This window comes from Eschrichtius robustus, chromosome 12 (assembly GCF_028021215.1).
Source record: "Eschrichtius robustus isolate mEscRob2 chromosome 12, mEscRob2.pri, whole genome shotgun sequence".
In the NCBI taxonomy this organism is placed as follows: Eukaryota; Metazoa; Chordata; class Mammalia; order Artiodactyla; family Eschrichtiidae; genus Eschrichtius; species Eschrichtius robustus.
The window spans coordinates 72,417,142-72,435,398 of record NC_090835.1 but is presented as its reverse complement, the minus strand read 5'-3'; the positions used below and the strand labels follow the sequence as shown (position 1 = coordinate 72,435,398).

At 40.0% G+C, this 18,257-nt stretch overlaps 1 protein-coding gene across 1 annotated transcript in view; it reads right to left on the bottom strand.

Annotated features, from left to right (window-relative positions):
- Positions 1–18,257, bottom strand: part of DNAH8 (dynein axonemal heavy chain 8) — a 327,131-nt gene that overhangs the window by 226,529 nt on the left and 82,345 nt on the right. The window contains exons 26-33 of the mRNA XM_068557934.1: positions 15,268–15,343; positions 14,122–14,317; positions 12,360–12,556; positions 11,262–11,388; positions 10,195–10,430; positions 8,123–8,227; positions 3,960–4,073; positions 2,595–2,657 (exon numbers count right to left, since the gene is read on the bottom strand). Coding sequence (XP_068414035.1) covers positions 2,595–2,657; positions 3,960–4,073; positions 8,123–8,227; positions 10,195–10,430; positions 11,262–11,388; positions 12,360–12,556; positions 14,122–14,317; positions 15,268–15,343 — 1,114 coding nt within the window. The remainder of the gene's footprint in view (positions 1–2,594; positions 2,658–3,959; positions 4,074–8,122; positions 8,228–10,194; positions 10,431–11,261; positions 11,389–12,359; positions 12,557–14,121; positions 14,318–15,267; positions 15,344–18,257) is intronic.

Sequence of the window (18,257 nt, the reverse complement as noted above, 5' to 3'; positions counted from 1 at the left end):
TGGTGGTTACTCAATAAATGTACTGAACGAAAAGTCCACGGGACTATGTGGACATTAGGAAAGGAGAAACGAAAACTTCAAAGTTACCATACACTTAAAGGACGACATTTAAAATATTGGGGTTTTCTTCGTGTTTTTTAAAATATTTATTTATTTATTTTTGGCTGCATTGGGTCTTTGTTGCTGCGTGCGGGCTTTCTCTGTTTGCAGTGAGCTGGGGCTAGTCTTCGTTGCGGTGTGCAGGCTTCTCATTGCGGTGGCTTCTCTTGTTGTGGAGCACATGTTCTAGTCGCATGGACTTCAGTAGTTGTGGCACGTGGGCCCAGTAGTCGTGGCGCACGGGCTTAGTTGCTCCGCGGCATGTGGGATCTTCCTGGACCAGGACTTGAACCCATGTCCCCCGCACTGGCAGGCAGATTCCTAACCACCGCGCCACCAGGGAAGTCCCTAAAATCTTGTTAATGTGATGAAGACTACTGATGAATGCCAATCCCTCACTCCTTTTTCCACTCAGGTCCAAAATAATATAAAAAGCACCAGCCAAACAGGAAACAAAATGTCAGCTTTGTCAGCAGCCAAGTACCCAGTAACTCCCCAAATCAGAGTAAAGTTGCATCAGAAAACACCACTGGGACCTGAGATGAGGCTCCTGCTTCTTCCCCAGATCTAGATCTTGGGTAGCTGCTTTGGAGGGGGGGAGGGAGAACACCTGTTTTTGAGAAGCGTTAGGTCTGCAAATCTGACCCCCAGCCATATATCCAGCCAGATCCTCAGCAAACAGGCTGCTCAGCTTACAAGCCCAGGCACAGGCAGAAAGAAGGTACAAGGAGGCAAAAGATGGGCCCTACATTGCCTTTTCAACGAAGTGAACACACCCCTAGTAAAAGGGTGGCTCATTAAAGTCCCAGTTGTTGACTGATACATTGATAACTCCCGAGGGAGAGACAAGGAAGTGGGGCGTCTATCTTCAGAATATACCCAGGCTCCAACCACTTTTCATCAACTCCAATGTCACCACTCTGCTCCAAGTTACTATCACCCCTCCCTGGAATATTGCAATAGCCTCCTAATTAGTCTCCCTGCTTTTAGCCTTGACTTCCAATAATCTATTCTCAACGCAGTAGACAGGCTGGCCCATGAAAACATAAGATCATGTCACTCATCTCACTCAGAGTCAAAGCCAGTGCCCCTCAGGGGCTGGCAAGGCTTCTAACAGTCTGTCCTCTCCTTAGCTCTCTGGACTTAGTGCTACAACTACCTCCTTGCTCATTCTGTTCCAGCCATACTAATCTCCCGTTGCTTCTCTTACATGCTCTTACTCAGGCCTTTTGTAATGCTCTTCCCCTGCCTGGAAAGCTGCTCCTCCAGATCATCTGCCTGGCTCATTCTCTCACTTCCCCAGGTCTCTACTCAAATGTCACCTCTCAGGGAGGCCTTCCCTGGAGACCCTATTTTAAATTTCACCTCTACTTTACATACACACAGCCTAGCACTTTATGCCCCTTCCCTGCCTTTTCCCTTTTCCCTTGGCACTTATCACCATCCAACATTACTACCTATTGCTTTTACTGCTGAGAGGTTCCTCTTGGCTCAGCAGGCAGCCACCACATCAGTCTTAGTCCTGGCTCCTCCAGAGAGGAAGGCCTCTCCCTGGGACCCTGGCTCCAAATCTGAGGACTTCAGGTAGTAAAGGATCAGAGTTTCCTCCAGGGTCCAGCATAAAGAGCTGGCAAGGGTGATGGGAGGAGCTGGTTTTAGTCGAAGAGTGACGGCCATAGTTCTGGAGAACCCCAACAATCACATGGGACTAGCCTTTTTATCTGAGGAGAACATATTTAGGTGAAAGGCTTGTGCCTGCTGCATCCCACGAAAACCCTTGCTGGCACAAGGGTTATCTTACAGAAATCTACTGGGCCAGACCTACCCTCCTGCAACCAGGCAGCAGACAGATGGGCTCAGGACAGATGATCTTGTCTACTTTGCATAAGTTTATTCCACTAGGGACCAGCTGCAATTCCCGCTTGTTCCAATGATCCTGAAGAAACACTTTTCTTATCAGGGTATGGCTTTTCTGTTTTAAAACACTCAAATCAAGGGAGATACTTGAAAATTAGATATCATATGAAAAATTCCAGTTGGTTATTATGGAAAAAGCCTGAACTACCCCTACCAATCTCAGGAGAACCTGCAATTTAAGAGGTTTCATCCAAACTGACTGAACCTTTCTGGCAAAAGTGTGCATGGAACCAACCTGAACCATCCATGGAACCTACATATAAAGCAACAAAAACAAGATTACTGACTACTCCATTTGTTTGGTTTGGGGTGAAAAACCCAATCATCAAGTGATATGAAGTAACCTCCGACATAGGTAAAGGAATATTTAGAAATACCTACCCAGTATGTGGCAAAACTAAAGCATAAATTACAGAAAGCCTTCATATGGCTAGATTTGCTGCAAAACTTGCGTAATCCTAGTAAAGAAAACACTGGTTTTTGGACAACAGCTCTATATTTCCTGGTGGGATGACCGTGGAAGCCACCTAAGTATAAATGCAGGGAATGTAAATGTAACCAAAAAAATGTAGTTTTACCTGAAATATCTGTAACCTGTTGCTAGCTTCTTGGGGTGGTATATTTGGAACCATGGGTCCTTCCTGTAATGAATAACATAATCTGCATTTTAATTTCTAATCACATGTATTTATCTATTTATTAGGTTTATCTATTATTTCCTTTTAAACAAATAAACATGATTTTTAATTTACATGATCTAATTTTGTCCTGTACATGAAGTTTTCATTTATTTTTTGCAACAGTTTTATTGAGATATAATTCACATATTATACAATCAACTCATTTAAAATGTACAATTCAATGGTTTTTATTATATTCACAGACTATGATAACACTCAGTTTTAGTATATTTGCATCACTGTAACTTCCATTCATTTTTTAAAGGACCTTGACACAGCTAATAAAAAATGTGATTAAATTACATCCTATATGAAGTTCGTAACACAAGAGCTCTGTTTCATTTCATTTATGATTATAAATGATGATGCTGTGGTTGTGCATTAGAATAACTGAGATAGGGCTCTGAGAACAACCTCCTTTCACGAAGAGTCCAGCCCAATATGGAAACAGAGACACACATAAGGTTGAATACTTGGAAGAAGCAGAAGGCGGTCTCTGGTGGTCATGAGCCAGAAAACAGTCGCAAAAAAGATCCCAAAGGGTCTGTACAATCATGAATATTATGGATATGCTAAATAATATGCCAGATTGCCAGTGTAATAGAATAATAGAGCAATAAAATGTTGACTAATCAAACCTAAAAGAGATGTTTAGTACACGTTAAAAAAAAGTGTTATAAAAGTAGTGCCAAGGGCTTAAATTATCTTATGATTTCAGATCTATTGTGACCACTAAAAGAAAGTAGAATATTTTAGGGGACTATATCCAACTTCTGAGTTTAACTTCAAAGAGGTCGACCATTAATCAGTCATTATACCAGGTTGAATAGTCTGTGGGACTGACCAAGGATGACATTTATTATTTATGTTCAGTGACCCTTTTGGTTCTCTAAGAGTTAGTGGGAAAAAAATCAGTTGCATAACCCTGGCATTAGGGCATTTATAGTTTCTTACAGCCTTCCAACAGCTGTATTACATTTTTAGTTATGAGTATTCTGGTCTTGAGAAAGGACAAAAGCAGACTTTGTTCCTTCCACAATTTCCAAAGTTGTTGCTCCTTTTAGCAGTTAAATCTTCTCTCTTTCTACATGAAACATGCTTAAAGGAAGAGCTGTCCCCCCTTTTTAATAGCTGCAAATATGCAAAGATAGCCTCTTACATACAATGTACAAATCACATTGTATTTCTCAGGGTTCATTACTTTCATCTCATATAAACACACCACCAAACAACTTAACACACAGCATGCAACACTTCAATTACCATCTCATATGCTTCTGCAAAATTCATTACATCCTCACGAAAAACTTCCATGGATTCTAGTAGACTACGTTTAAACTTTGGCTGCACTTGAACTAGTTCATCTTGTACAGAAACCTGGAATAAAAAAGAATATTCAATGTGAGAGTGAAAGTAATGTATTTAAATGAAAACTACAATTTTACTCCAGCAAGTTTGTTATCTCACAGATGTACTGTACGAACAAGGATGTCTCTGCAATGTTATTTGTTAAAAAAAAGAAAAACACAGAAATAAACAATCCAAATGCACCATCAAGAGACTCAAATCATTCTAGTTCATGACCCAAGAGGCAAAGCTATCTAACTGCAGTTAGGAAAACATTTTCTGGCTGACCCAGTTCAGGCCAAGGAAACAGTTACTACTATGGGCCCAGTCTGAGTCACATGCTGTCTCTGGGACCAGGCCACAGTCTGGGATTAACAATTTCTAGTAGGTTCACATGGTTCCAGTAATTGGAGCAGTTCCCTCTAAGAAAATGATATTACTCTAGGTTTAAAAAAAAAATGTCTTCCACAATGGTCTTCAAAGTTTCTGCTTAAACCTGCAATCATAATAGTTAGCACTTAATTCATGTTTTCTCTCTGCCAGGCTCTTTACATATGTTAACTCATTTAATGCTCACAACCATCCTGCGTGGTAAATACTAATATTATACCCATTTTACAAGTGAGAAAACCAAGGCCCACAGAGACTAACTTCCTCAACGTCCTAGCACCAGTATGAGACAAGGTCAAGATTCAAAACCTGGCAGTGTGGTTCCAGGGCTCTTGCTCTTAACTGCTCTCAACAATAGCGTCTTTCTGGGTTGGAACATATACTGCTTTAAGCTTAATGGTGACTGTAGTAAAGACTGGGTCAGTAGGTTTAACACTAACAGAGAGATGGCAGAAAAACCCAAATGAATCTGTTAAATTGAACAATAATAGAAAACTGGGCTTCACTAAATCTCAACAGAGGGCTCCCCATTTCCTTCCTAAGACTCACTGTCTAGACTAACCAGCAAGCACTTTTCAAAATAAGTGATTAGTCAATAATGAACTTAAATAGAAATAAGTATTGAAAAAGTATTTTATGTACATCATCTCAAGCCTCATAACTGCATTTTTAAAAGCTTCTAAAATATTCCTAAAGGACCACATGAAGAAACTGAGAAACAAAGGTTATTAACTTGCATAAGATCACCCAACGGGCTGGTGGCAGAGCCAGAATCACAAGTCATGACCCCAAATTCAGCTCTGTGTCCTTGCTACTGTGCCTTGCTTCAATCTCAGTGACAAATCTTTCCATAAACAGGAAATTTTAAGCCAACATTAATTAATTAATATTCAATAAAATTTTTTAGTATAATTAAAGAATCTGGACCCTCCCTTGGGGTTCACTTTTAATGGCTAAATATTTACCAACTTCAAAAATGCTTAGAGAGAGATTTATAGCTATAAACGCCAACATTAAAAGAAAAAAGACCTCAAATCAGTAAGCTAACCATCCACCTTAACAAACTAGGCAAAGAAGAACAAACTAAACCCAAAGCAAGCAAAAGGAAGAAAATAATTTAAAAAGAGCACAAATAAATGATACAGAGAATGAGAAAATCAACAAACTAAAAGTTTCTTCTTTGAAAAGAGCAACAGAAGTGACAAAACTTTACCTAGTCTAACCTAGAATAAAGGAGAAAGGACTCAAATTACTAAAATTAGGAAAGAAAGAAGGGACATCACTACTTACTTTATAGAAATAAAAAGGATTATAAAGATACAATCAACAGAGTGAACAGTCACCCTATAGAATGGGAGAAAATATTTGCTAATCATATGTCTGATAAGAAGTTAATATCCAGAATATATAAAGAACTTCCACCACCCAACAGCAACAAAAAACAAACAACCCAACTTAAAACTAGGCAAGATATGCAAATGGCCAACAAGCATATGAAAAGATGCTCAACATCACTTTTCATTAGGGAAATGCAAATCAAAACCACAATGAGATACCACCTCACCCATTAGGATGCCTACTATCAAGGACACAGAAAATAACAAGTGTTGGTGAGCATGTGGAGAAATTGGAACCCTTGTGCACTGTTGCTGGGAATGTAAAATGGTGCAGCTGCTATGGAACACAGTACGGCAGTTATAAAAAAGTGAAAATAGAATTACTATATGATCCAGGAATTCTATTCCTGGGTGTATCCAAAAGAACTGAAAGCAGGTCTCAAAGAGATTTCTGTACACCCATGTCCATAGTAGCATTATTCACAACAGCCAAAAGGTGGGAGAAACACAAGTGCCCATTGATGCATGAATGAATAAACAAAATGTGGTATATGCTGCATATGAGGGAATATTCTTCAGCATTGTAAAGGAAGGAAATTCTGACATACGCTACAACACGGATGAATCTTGAGGACATTATGCTAACTGAAATAAGTCAGTTACAAAAAGAAAAATATTGTATGATTTCACTTATATGAGGAAACTGAAGTAGTCAAATTCATAAAGACAAAGTAGAATGGTAGTTTCCAGGAACTGGGGAAAGGGTGAAATGGGGAATTGTTGTTTAATGGGTAGTTTCAGTTTTGCAATATGAAAAAGTTCTGGAGATTGGTTGCACAACAATGTGAACACACTTAACGCTACTGAACTCTACACTTAAAAATGATTAAGATGGTAAATTTTAGGTTATGTGTATTTTACCACAATTTTTTTAACCTTAGTACAAAGCTACTATAATCAAGACTGGCATAGGGGTAGACATATGGATCAACAGAATAGAATTGACAGTCCAGAAATAAACCCTTACATTTATGGTTAATTGATTTTCTCCAGGGTGCCAAGACAATTCATTGGTGAAAGGATAGTCTTTACAACAAATGGCACTGAGACAACAGGATATCCACATGCTTTTACATGACGTTGGACCCCTAACTCACACCACATACAAAAATTAACTCAAAATGTATCAAAGACCTAAATGTAAGGGTGAAATTATAAAACTCTCATAAGAAAACACAGTAGTGACCCTTCATGACCCTGGATTAGGCAATGGTTTCCTACATACAGTACCAAAACACAAGCAATGGAAGAAAAAATAGACAAATTGGACTTTATCAAAATTTAAAATTTTTGTACTTCAAAGGACACCATCAAGAAAGTGAAAAAACCCAACAAATGAGAGAAAATGTTTGCAAATCCTTTGATTAAGGGACTTACACCCAGAATATATAAAGAACTCTTACAACTCAAAGAGACAACCCAATTTAAAAAATAAGGAAAGGATTTAAATTCACCTTTCTTCAAAGAAGATATACAAATGGCTGATAAGTACATGTAAAGATGCTAAGAATTATTAGACATTAGGAAAATGAAGTACTGGTACGTGAGACAATATGGATAAACCTTGATGACATTATTGTAAGTGAAAGAAGCCAGTCACAAAAGACTACATATTATATGATTCTATCTATATTAAGTGTCCAGAAAAGGCAAATCCATAGAGACAAAAAGTAGTGGCTGCCAGGGGCTAGGGTAAGGAGGAAAATGAGGAGTGATTACTAATGGGTATGGGGTTGCTTTTGGGGTGAAGAAAATATTCTAAAATTAGATAATGATGATTGTCATGCAACTCTGTGCATATATTAACAATCACAGTATTGTATACTTTGAAATGGTAAATGTTATAGTACGTGGATTATATCTCAATAAAGCTTTTAAGGTAATATATATTGAGCTTTTTAAAGGTTTGAAATGTATTTTTTTCTGGAGATAGTGACTTAATAAAAAAGTAAGAATTGGGACTTCCCTGGTGGTCCAGTGGTAAAGAATCGCCTTCCAACGCAGGGGATGCGGGTTCGATCCCTGGTCAGGGAACTAAGATCCCACATGCGGGGCAACCAATGCCACGCACCACAACTACTCAGCTCGCCCGCCTCAGCGAGAGAGCCTGCATGCCGCAAACTACAGAGCTCACGTGCTCTGGAGCCCACACACCGCAACTAGAGAAGAGAAAACCCGCACGCACGCCACAACTAGAGAGAAGCCCATGTGTCACAGTGAAGAGACAGCATACCGTAACTAAGACCCAACACAGCAATAAAAAAAAAAAGTAAGAATTAAATTTGTACTTACAGCTTTACTCTGCAATTTGTTGAAAGAATATCTCAAGGTATCAACTGCTTCTGATTCTTCTTTGGTTACTTCAACTTCAAATCTGTTTAAAATAGCATAGGCTTCCTGTGGGGTGGGGGCAGAGTTCAGAAACATCACAAGGAATATAATTGCCAAATGACTTAAATGCCTTCTAAAGACACATTCCCATGTCTTCAAAGACTAGAAGAATGGGTCCCAAAATTAAACGTGTATAAAAAGGTCCTTTAGATTATCACTTACATCAGATATTGACTCTAGATCCCAGGCCCTGAAATCTGAACTTAATAAGCACCAAGGTGATTCTGGTGGAGAGTAGGCAAATCGCTTTGAGATACTATCCTAGGAAAAACTCCCTGGAATAATTTTCTGCCTCTCTCCTCCTTGATCTTGTGACAACACCATGCAAAATGTTTTCTCATACTCTATTGAAATATGGGTTGGCTATATAAGGAATGGAATGAAATGACGATGTGGGAGATATTCTGAAGAACAGAAACTAATGAACAAACAAAACAAAACAAAAACAAATTCATAGATACAGAGAATAGATTGGTGGGTAACTAGAGAGGAAGGGGATTGGAGGACGGTGAAATGGGTGAAGGGGATCAACTGTATGGTGATAGATGGTAACAAGACTTACAGTGGTGATCGCTTTATAGTGCATACAAATATTGAATTATAATGTTGTACACCTGAAATTTGTATAATTTTATATACCAATTTTGCCTAAATTTTTTAAAGTGATGAGTTGGCAATTGGCTTTACCAAAAGAATTTATGCTGAAAAACTGAGCTTCGGCAGTCAGGAAAAAATGATATGATAATTTGTTAAATCTTGAGAAGCGAGTGGTCAGCATTCAAAATACCCAAATACTAAGATTTAAAGAAGTAGTAAAGGTATGAATTTCATTAGCTCCCAAAGTGTATAAACTCTAAATGGGTTCAAGAAAGCAATGCACAGTCATGAACACTGGGTACCAAAAGGAGGCAGGGGGAGTGCCAATTCCCCAGGTTTGCAGGCAATAAGGGAGTGCGTTGTCCACAGAGAATTTAAAAAACAGTAATAAAATGAACTGAGTCTGATTTTTATTATCACCATGAGCCAGAAATTCTAAATATTAGTCATAAGTACTTGTGAGAGACAGAATAACAGCCTCCCCAATGTTACCCACACCCTGATCTCCAGAATCTGTGGATATGTCACCTTATGTGGCAAAATGGACTTTGCAGATATGATTAGTAAAAGAATTTGACATGGGGAGATTATCCTGTATTAGCCATGTGGGCCCAATGTAATCACAGAGGTCCATTTAAGGGAAAGAGGGAGGCAGGAGATTCAGAGTCAGAGATGTGGTGACAGAAGCAGGGGTAGGAGTGATGGCACTGCTGGAAGGGAGCCAGGAGCCAAAGAATGCAAGCAGCCTCTAGAAGCTGGACAAAGCAAGGAACGGATTCTTCCCTACAGCCCCTGCTGACATGTTGATTTTAGCCCCGTAAGACCCATTTTCATACTTCTGACCTCTACAACTATAAAACAATTTGTTTTAAGCCATTAAGTTTACGGTAATTTGTTATAGGAGCAACAGGAACTAAAACAGTACTCTTCCCTAAAAACATCTCTTGTTGATATAAATTCCAACAATTTACTATTGAGCCTAAGTGGACCACTCCCACCACCTGCCCATGGTATGCCGCTGGTCATAGGTGAGACACATAACTGGTTTCTAAGGAAAGCCAAAGATATTTGGGGAACTTGCCTAACATGTCAGGACTGAAGTGAGAGAATACCACCATTCTTTTCTGTAAAATGTAAGTGCCAGCATAAAAAAAATGAACACTGTCTAGACCAGTACATCATTATGAATATATTAATATTCCTTCATATATTGTTCACTGTTGATAATTGTCAAAATCCCTCCAAGGACATCAACATCAGAGAGGAAAAATAGGCAGACTGTGCCATAAAATAGATGAAGAAATCAACTTTTTAGTGTTTCTCTATTTTTTAAAAAAAATACCATTTCAAGAAAGAAAAATGCAATCATTTCTTACTTCAATTGGTCCCAAAGTCATGTCCATTTGAATTTCATTATCACGGATACAAGACAAGGCTTCCATTGCAAACCTGACGTCATCTAAATCACGAATAGGTCTAGATAACTTTTTCAAGTATTCATTGATAAATGCTATCATGTCTGACATTTTCTTTTTGTATTCTTCATTCAAATATCGACAGAGTAGCATCTTCCACGCCTTAGCCTCAACTGATAAGGCCAATTTCATTGGCTCTGGTGAAGACAAGAAAAGGTCAAAATAAAATACAACTGACATTCTGAAACAATTCACTTTATGTGTAATCTGAGCATCTATAACTGCACTGTCCATTTGATGGCCACTAGCCACACTGAGCACTTGAAATGTAGTTAGTCTGTAGTTCGTCTGAATTAAATGTTCTGTAAGGATTTTGAAGACTTAATTCCTATCCTGGTGGAGTATATTAAGCCATTCATGAGAAAGACACTGAAGTCGATGGAGAATTTTGGAAATTAGTTCTAGCACTATCCAATGTGAACCTTGCTCTGTTTCTGGCCATCCCATTAGAAGCCTTCACTCATTTCCCCAATTTCCTCTAGGTAACCCCTATATGAGACCAGCAGCCTACACTGTTGAGAACACTGTGCCTGTCTAATACAGCTCTCCCTCACTACAGTTAGCAGTAGAGTCAGCTTGGGCTTTTGATTTCAGACATTAAGTGGTTGTCTCATAATCCTCTGATACTCTAACCCCAACTGGACTAACTTCTCAGGAGACCTCAAACTGTTTTGACTCTTATCCCATGTACACAATCCCCTCCTCGCAGTAACCTGTAGTTCCCCCTGTAGTTTTAGTTGTTTGAGTGCCAATTTAGTATCAAGTACATTAAGTCACTTTGGTATAATATTATATATATGTAATATATGACAATATATAATATATATAGCATATATATGAACAATATTGGTGGTCCAGAAATACTTAATATTTATAATATTGTACCAAGGTAGCTTAATAACTGCTTTCTAAATGAAGTAACATTTCATGTGAAAATACAGACACTTTACATAATATTTATAAAATACCTGTATGCAATTCAAGTGCTCCTACAACTATAATAGGCTTCAACTCATCAATCTCCTGCTCAAAAGTAGCATAGTGTAGAATTTCGGATCTGATTTCAGTCAGAGAGGGGTTGTTAGCCAAAAACTCCTGTAGCAAGGAAAGAATCAACATTTTCTTCGGCTTTTTGACAATGTAAATCTTACGCCTCTAATAGTTGAATTAGAAAACTGCATCTGCTTATATATTTTTCCTCTTGTATGTGCTATCAGGCCAGTGGCTCGGTAGAGAAAGGGATGAACAGTTAGCACTGAAAGAGGAAGCTATGTGAGGGAATTTCACATTTCTGAATGGTTATTCAGAGTTCTAAACTTTCCTTGAATCTCTAACCAAATATACAGCTGAGCCTATGTAAGCTGGACACACCCTTGAATACCCGGCCTCTGGGCATGTCTGGAACATAATTAGTACTCAAATGTTTAAGCAAATTAAACAAAATCTGCCTGAACCTCATTATTATCAACTGCCCCAGTGTCAATGTGAGAATTATGCAAGACATGATGTGTTAGGTGTGTGGCATTTACAGGTTCTCGGCCTCTGTTCTTGAGTTCTCATCATTATCACTGATGTTTTCTTGGTCCTCCCACAGGAGTTAGAGATAAACAATACAGAGTGAAGTAAGTCAGAAAGAGAAAAACAAATATTGTATGCTAACACATATATATGGAATCTAAAAAAAAAAAAAAATGGTTCTGAAGAACCTAGGGGCAGGACAGGAATAAAGACGCAGACATAGAGAACGGACTTGAGGACACGGGGAGGGGGAAGGGTAAGCTGGGACGACGTGAGAGAGTGGCATGGACATATATACACTACCAAATGTAAAATAGATAGCTAGTGGGAAGCAGCTGCATAGCACAGGGAGATCAGCTCCGTGCTTTGTGACCACCTAGAGGGGTGGGAGGGAGACACAAGAGGGAGGGGATATGGGGATATATGTATACATATAGCTGATTCACTTTGTTATGCAGCAGAAACTAACACAACATTGTAGTGCAATTATACTCTAATAAAGGTGTTAAAAAAAACACCAAACTGCATCACAAGTAGCGGAAACATGCCTTCACTTTCACGTCTCGGTCCTCTGTCCAGAGCGTCTTGTACTTTTGAAAGTCCTGCAGGGCCTCATGAGCCACCTTTCTGAGAGAATTCACAGAGGAAGAAAGGAGGAGGACCAGCTTGGAAATATCTTTGTGCTCTGCCACACCTGGATAAAAATTCTTCAGCTTCCGTGTGGGGATAATTTCTTCAAAAGATTCTGAAAACAGACATTTTTATCCTATAGATAACTCCTATATTCAACTTTAAATACTATCAATTGTAATATTTATAGACTTTTTAAACTTTATTTTCTTAAAGACCCCCCCACCCCGTTCCAAGTAATTAAGAGCTATTCTCTCGCTAGCTTCACTTACTCTTATTAAACTACTGTGTCAGATTTTGAAGTCTAGGTTTCTTTAAAATGGGGAAACTGTTATTCAGAGGAGAGAACTGAAAGACACTGATTAACCACTCCCCCAAAACAAAACGTCCTCCAAGGAAAGATCAGAAGAGTTGAAATTGCTACCCTACAGAACAGGCTTGTGGTTACAGGAGAGCCACTACGTTTACTACCCAAATGACCTTAAGCCAATTATTTAATCTTCATGGAAATACTTGTGAGGATTAAATGAGACAACATATGCTTGTCTTCAACTCAGCATCTGGTATATAAAGATCACACAACCACCATAAACATCTCTTGCCGAAACCTAGTCATGTCACAGCCTTGACTGAAACTCTCAAGTATTCTCCATCAAGCAGAGACCATATGGATACTTTTGTTTGGCCCAAACAATTCCTTACTTTTTTAAAGCAGTTGTTAACAATTAAAAAATCATGAGATTTCATGAAAAATTCCAGATTGCCACCTTCTCTTTTAAAATGGTTTAATCTGGTATTCTTGCATGGCAACAGTTAGCTGAAGTATCAATAAATGATACTTACTTGGGGTGGGGTGGAAGAAAAGTGGAGATGTTGATCAAAGGGTACAAACTTTCACTAATATGATGACTAAATTCTAGAAACATAATGTGTAGTATGGTGACTATAGTTAATAATAATGTATACTTGAAATTTGCTAAGAGAGTTGACCTCAAGTGTTCTCACCACACACACAAAAAATGGTTAACTATGGGAGGTGATGAATATGTTATTTACTTTGATTATGGTAACCACTTCACAAAGGTATACGTACATCAGAACATCATGCAGTACACCTCAAATATGTATAACTTTTGTCAAAAATAAATAAATAAAAATGTTAATGTGGCAGAACAGCAAAAAAGAAAAAAAGAATTTGGCTTTCTATACAAGAAAGTATCCAAAAATGTCCATGGAATTTTGGGTCAGTGTCATATCACACTCATAATTATTTAAGGGAATAGCTTATATATATTTCATGTACAAAGAACACATGACCCAGATTTTCTAAGCACCAAGTTCTAGCAAACTAAGTTTATCAGATCAAATACAATGCTGAAAATAGAATTAGTTCTAAGGTTTATTTTCATTTTTAACTTTGAATCTGAGACTATGGTAGTAGAACAGTGATAAATATCCTTGTTCACCCATGATCAAAATCTGAAATGTCTGCATGCTATGTTTAAGACGGAAGATGGAGAACACTAGTTTTTTTTAATGTAAAATTTAACCAATCCACATATAAAAATGAGTTTAAAAATACCTATAGGCTGTCATACCCAGGAAGAATCAGAAAGAGCATTTACTAACTGTTATAGTTCTAAGACTCTATTCATCTGAGATTTGTTTTAACATTCTTACTGTCTTCCTTCTTCAACTGCTTTCCTGTGCTCGGATGGGTCCCATCAGTAGTGGTATGGGAGGGGCTGCTAATGACAGTCTTGACGTGACGGGTCTGCTGTTGCCCCCAGTGAGCCACTCCTCTGCTGACCTCCAGGGTTAACTGGATCATACGGTTAATGGCTTGTTGAATGTCATCCAAACTAGGAACCATTACCTGTGGAAAGAAGAAACAAGTTCCTGGTGCTGCCAACACATACAAATGCATCCCTCTGATTCTCACCACACCTGTTCCCCACTGAGCGGGGAAAGCCTCTGCTGGCCCAGTGGAAGGCTGCTTCGAGGAGAGGGATGGCAGAGGAAGGTAGGCTGCAGACTTTACCGATCTTCAAGCTTTCCTATTCTACCAATTCCTGCAGGCAGAAAGGTCAAACATAGTACTTGCCATCCTTTCCCTGTGAGGGTGGCTGGATGCAGCCAAATATTGTGGGCAGGTGTTGGATGTCCATGAAGCAGAGTAACTGAAGAAACTATACTGCCAAGATTTTGACCTCAGTTCTTTGAAATGCACCAAATAAGCCAAGAAGCTGTCCTCCAGGAGGCCGGACTGTGTAGATGTGGTGTCAGGTGAGCCATAGATTGTTCCTGCCTGGCCTTAACCCTTGGCTCGTCACAGAATGCACCTCAGTCATCCTGTATGGCTTGGTGTTCCAGATGCCAATAAGCAGCCAGAGGGGTGGTAGAGAAAAGTGCCCTAAGAAGGCACAAGGGACCCATGAACTCAGGGCACAGGCTCTCTCTTTCTTTCTTTGTTTCTATTCTGCCATGGGTTGTCTTACAGTTGGGTGTTCAGTATAGGGACTTGGACTTCTGAGATGGCCTTATTTAGATAATTTAATGTCTGAAGTAAGAAAAATCAAGATGATTTGTAGGGTACTTGCTAACTGATAGCCCAACAGATACTTAACTCTTACACCAACCTTCAATACACCATGAGCTCTGCAGAAGTAATTTTTATAATGGATATAAATGATACACTTTGATTTTTGTTAAATACAGAGGTGAAGTCAAAAAGCACAGAGGACCAAGAGATTAAATAAATGCTATACTTCTTAAATACATTAGCAATATATCACTGTAGTAACTTGAATATTTAATAATACTTACGACATTAGGAATCACAAGATGTACTTCAGATTTTAGAAAGGAAATAACATCTTCTGACCACTTTCGTCCATAAGGGCTGTAATAAGATGGACATTTAACTTATAAACCTTAACCTAAAATTTCATAAATAGCTTGGTTGTGCTACAAGTTTCAATTCTAAAAAAATAAAGACAATTTTCAAAATACTGAATTAATGAAGAGAATGTTATTTACAATGGAACCATAAATTTCATAAACTAGTTTGTAAATTAAGAACACTGAATGATTTAATATTCTCTGAAGTGAAATACTAGTCTCCTACCCATTTTCTAGTATTTTAACGTTGCTTTCTCTCAGTAAAGTACCACCTAAAAATGTTTACTAAAAGCACTCCTTTTTCCCAGCCCCACAACGGATGCTGAAAATCACCAACAAAAAGCATATGACTTCATATACTTTATTTTTTTGTGTGTACAAGATTAAACAGGAGGTTTCTAGTCAAAACCTTCTAAAAACTGCCTTTTTAAACAATATCAGTTACGCTCAGACAGAAGTACAGATACACAGACAGACACATGAGCGCAATTAATGAATGACACATACCAGCGCTGCAAATTAGTTTGGTTATCTCCCTCTGCCTGATCTCTGTCCCCATCCCAGACAAAATTATAATAAATGTAAACTTTCCATAGCAAGAAATGTTATCATTACTGAAAAGCTACACCTCCATTCATAACTACAAGCAGACTGGGGGGAAAAATAATCACAAGAAACATAAAGCCGCCACATCACAGTGGAGACCCAACTTTAGCATTCAGGGTCAATGGTTCCCAGATAAACATATTATTGCAAGGAACTCTTTGAACTAAAAGCAAGCAAGCGGAGGAGAGCTTAAAGATGGCGGAAGAGTAAGACGTGGAGATCACCTTCCCCCCCACAAATACACCAGAAATACATCTACATGTGGAACTGCTCCTATAGAACACCTACTGAACGCTGGCAGAAGACCTCAGACTTCCCAAAAGGCAAGAAACTCCCCACGTACCTGGGTAGGGCAAAAGAAAAAAGAAAAAACAGAGACAAAGAATAGGGACAGGACCTGCACCAGTGGGAGGGAGCTGTGAAGGAGGAAAGGTTTCCACACACTAGGAAGCCCCTTCACGGGTGGAGACTGCGGGTGGCGGAGGGGGGAGCTTCGGGGCCGCGGAGGAGAGCGCAGCAACAGGGATGCGGAGGGTAAAGCGGAGAGACTCCCGCACAGAGGCTCGGCGCTGAGCAGCACTCACCAGCCCGAGAGGCTTGTCTGCTCAGCCGCTGGGGCGGGCGGGGGCTGGGAGCTGAGGCTCGGGCTTCGGTCGGATCCCAGGGAGAGGACTGGGGTTGGCGGCGTGAACACAGCCTGAAGGGGCCTAGTGCGCCACAGCTAGCCGGGAGGGAGGCCGCGAAAAAGTCTGGAGCTGCCGAAGAGGCAAGAGACTTTTTCTTCCCTCTTTGTTTCCTGGTGCGCGAGGAGAGGGGATTAAGAGCGCCGCTTAAAGGAGCTCCAGAGACGGGCGCGAGCCGCGGCTATCAGCGTGGACCCCAGAGACGGGCATGACACGCTCAGGCTGCTGCTGCCGCCACCAAGAAGCCTGTGAGCAAGCACAGGTCACTATCCACACCGCCCCTCCCGGGAACCTGTGCAGCCCGCCACTGCCAGGGTCCCATGATCCAGGGACAACTTCCCCAGGAGAACGCACGGCGCGCCTCAGGCTGGTGCAACGTCACGCCGGCCTCTGCCACCGCAGGCTCGCCCCGTGTACATACCCCTCCCTCCCCCCGGCCTGAGTGAGCCAGAGCCCCCAAAGCAGCTGCTCCTTTAACCCCGTTCTGTCTGAGCGAAGAACAGACGCCCTCAGGCGACCTACACGCAGAGGCGGGGCCAAATCCAAAGCTGAACCCCGGGAGCTGTGGGAACAAAGAAGAGAAAGGGAAATCTCTCCCAGCATCCTCAGGAGCAGCAGATTAAAGCTCCACAATCAACTTGATGCACCCTCCATCTGTGGAATACCTGAATAGACAACGAATCATCCCAAATTGAGGGAGTGGACTTTGGGAGCAAAGATATATTTTTTTCCCCCTTTTTCTCTTTTTCTTAGTGTGTATGTGTATGCTTCTGTGTGTGATTTTGCCTGTATAGCTTTGCTTTTACCATCTGTCCTAGGGTTCGGTCCGTCCATTTTTTTTGTTGTTTTTTTGGTTTTTTACATTTTAATATTATTTTCTTAATTATTTTTTATTTTTTATTTTAATAACTTTATATTATTTTACTTTACTTTATTTTATTTTATCCTCTTTCTTTCTTTCTTTCTATTTTTTCTCCCTTTTATTCTGAGCCGTGTGGATGAAAGGATCTTGGTGCTCCAGCTAAGAGTCAGTGCTGTGCCTCTGAGGTGGGAGAGCCAACTTCAGGACACTGGTCCACAAGAGACCTCCCAGCTCCACGTAATATCAAACAGTGAAAATCTCCCAGAGATCTCCATCTCAATGCTAAGACCCAGCTCCACTCAATGAGCAGCAAGCTACAGTGCTGGACACCCTATGCCACACAACTAGCAAGACAGGAACACAACCCCATCCGTTAGCAGAGAGGCTGCCTAAAATCATAATAAAGCCACAGACACCCCAAAACAAACCACCAGACGTGGACCTGCCCACCAGAAAGACAAGATCCAGCCTCATCCACCAGAACACAGTCACTAGTCCCCTCCACCAGGAAGCCTACACAACCTACTGAACCAACCTTAGACACTGGGAACAGATACCAAAAACAACGGGAACTACGAACCTGCAGCCTGTGAAAAGGAGACTCCAAACACAGTAAGTTAAGCAAAATGAGAAGACAGAGAAACACACAGCAGATGAAGGAGCAGGGTAAAAACCCACCAGACCTAACAAATGAAGAGGAAATAGGCAGTCTACCTGAAAAAGAATTCAGAATAATGATAGTAAAGATGATCCCAAATCTTGGA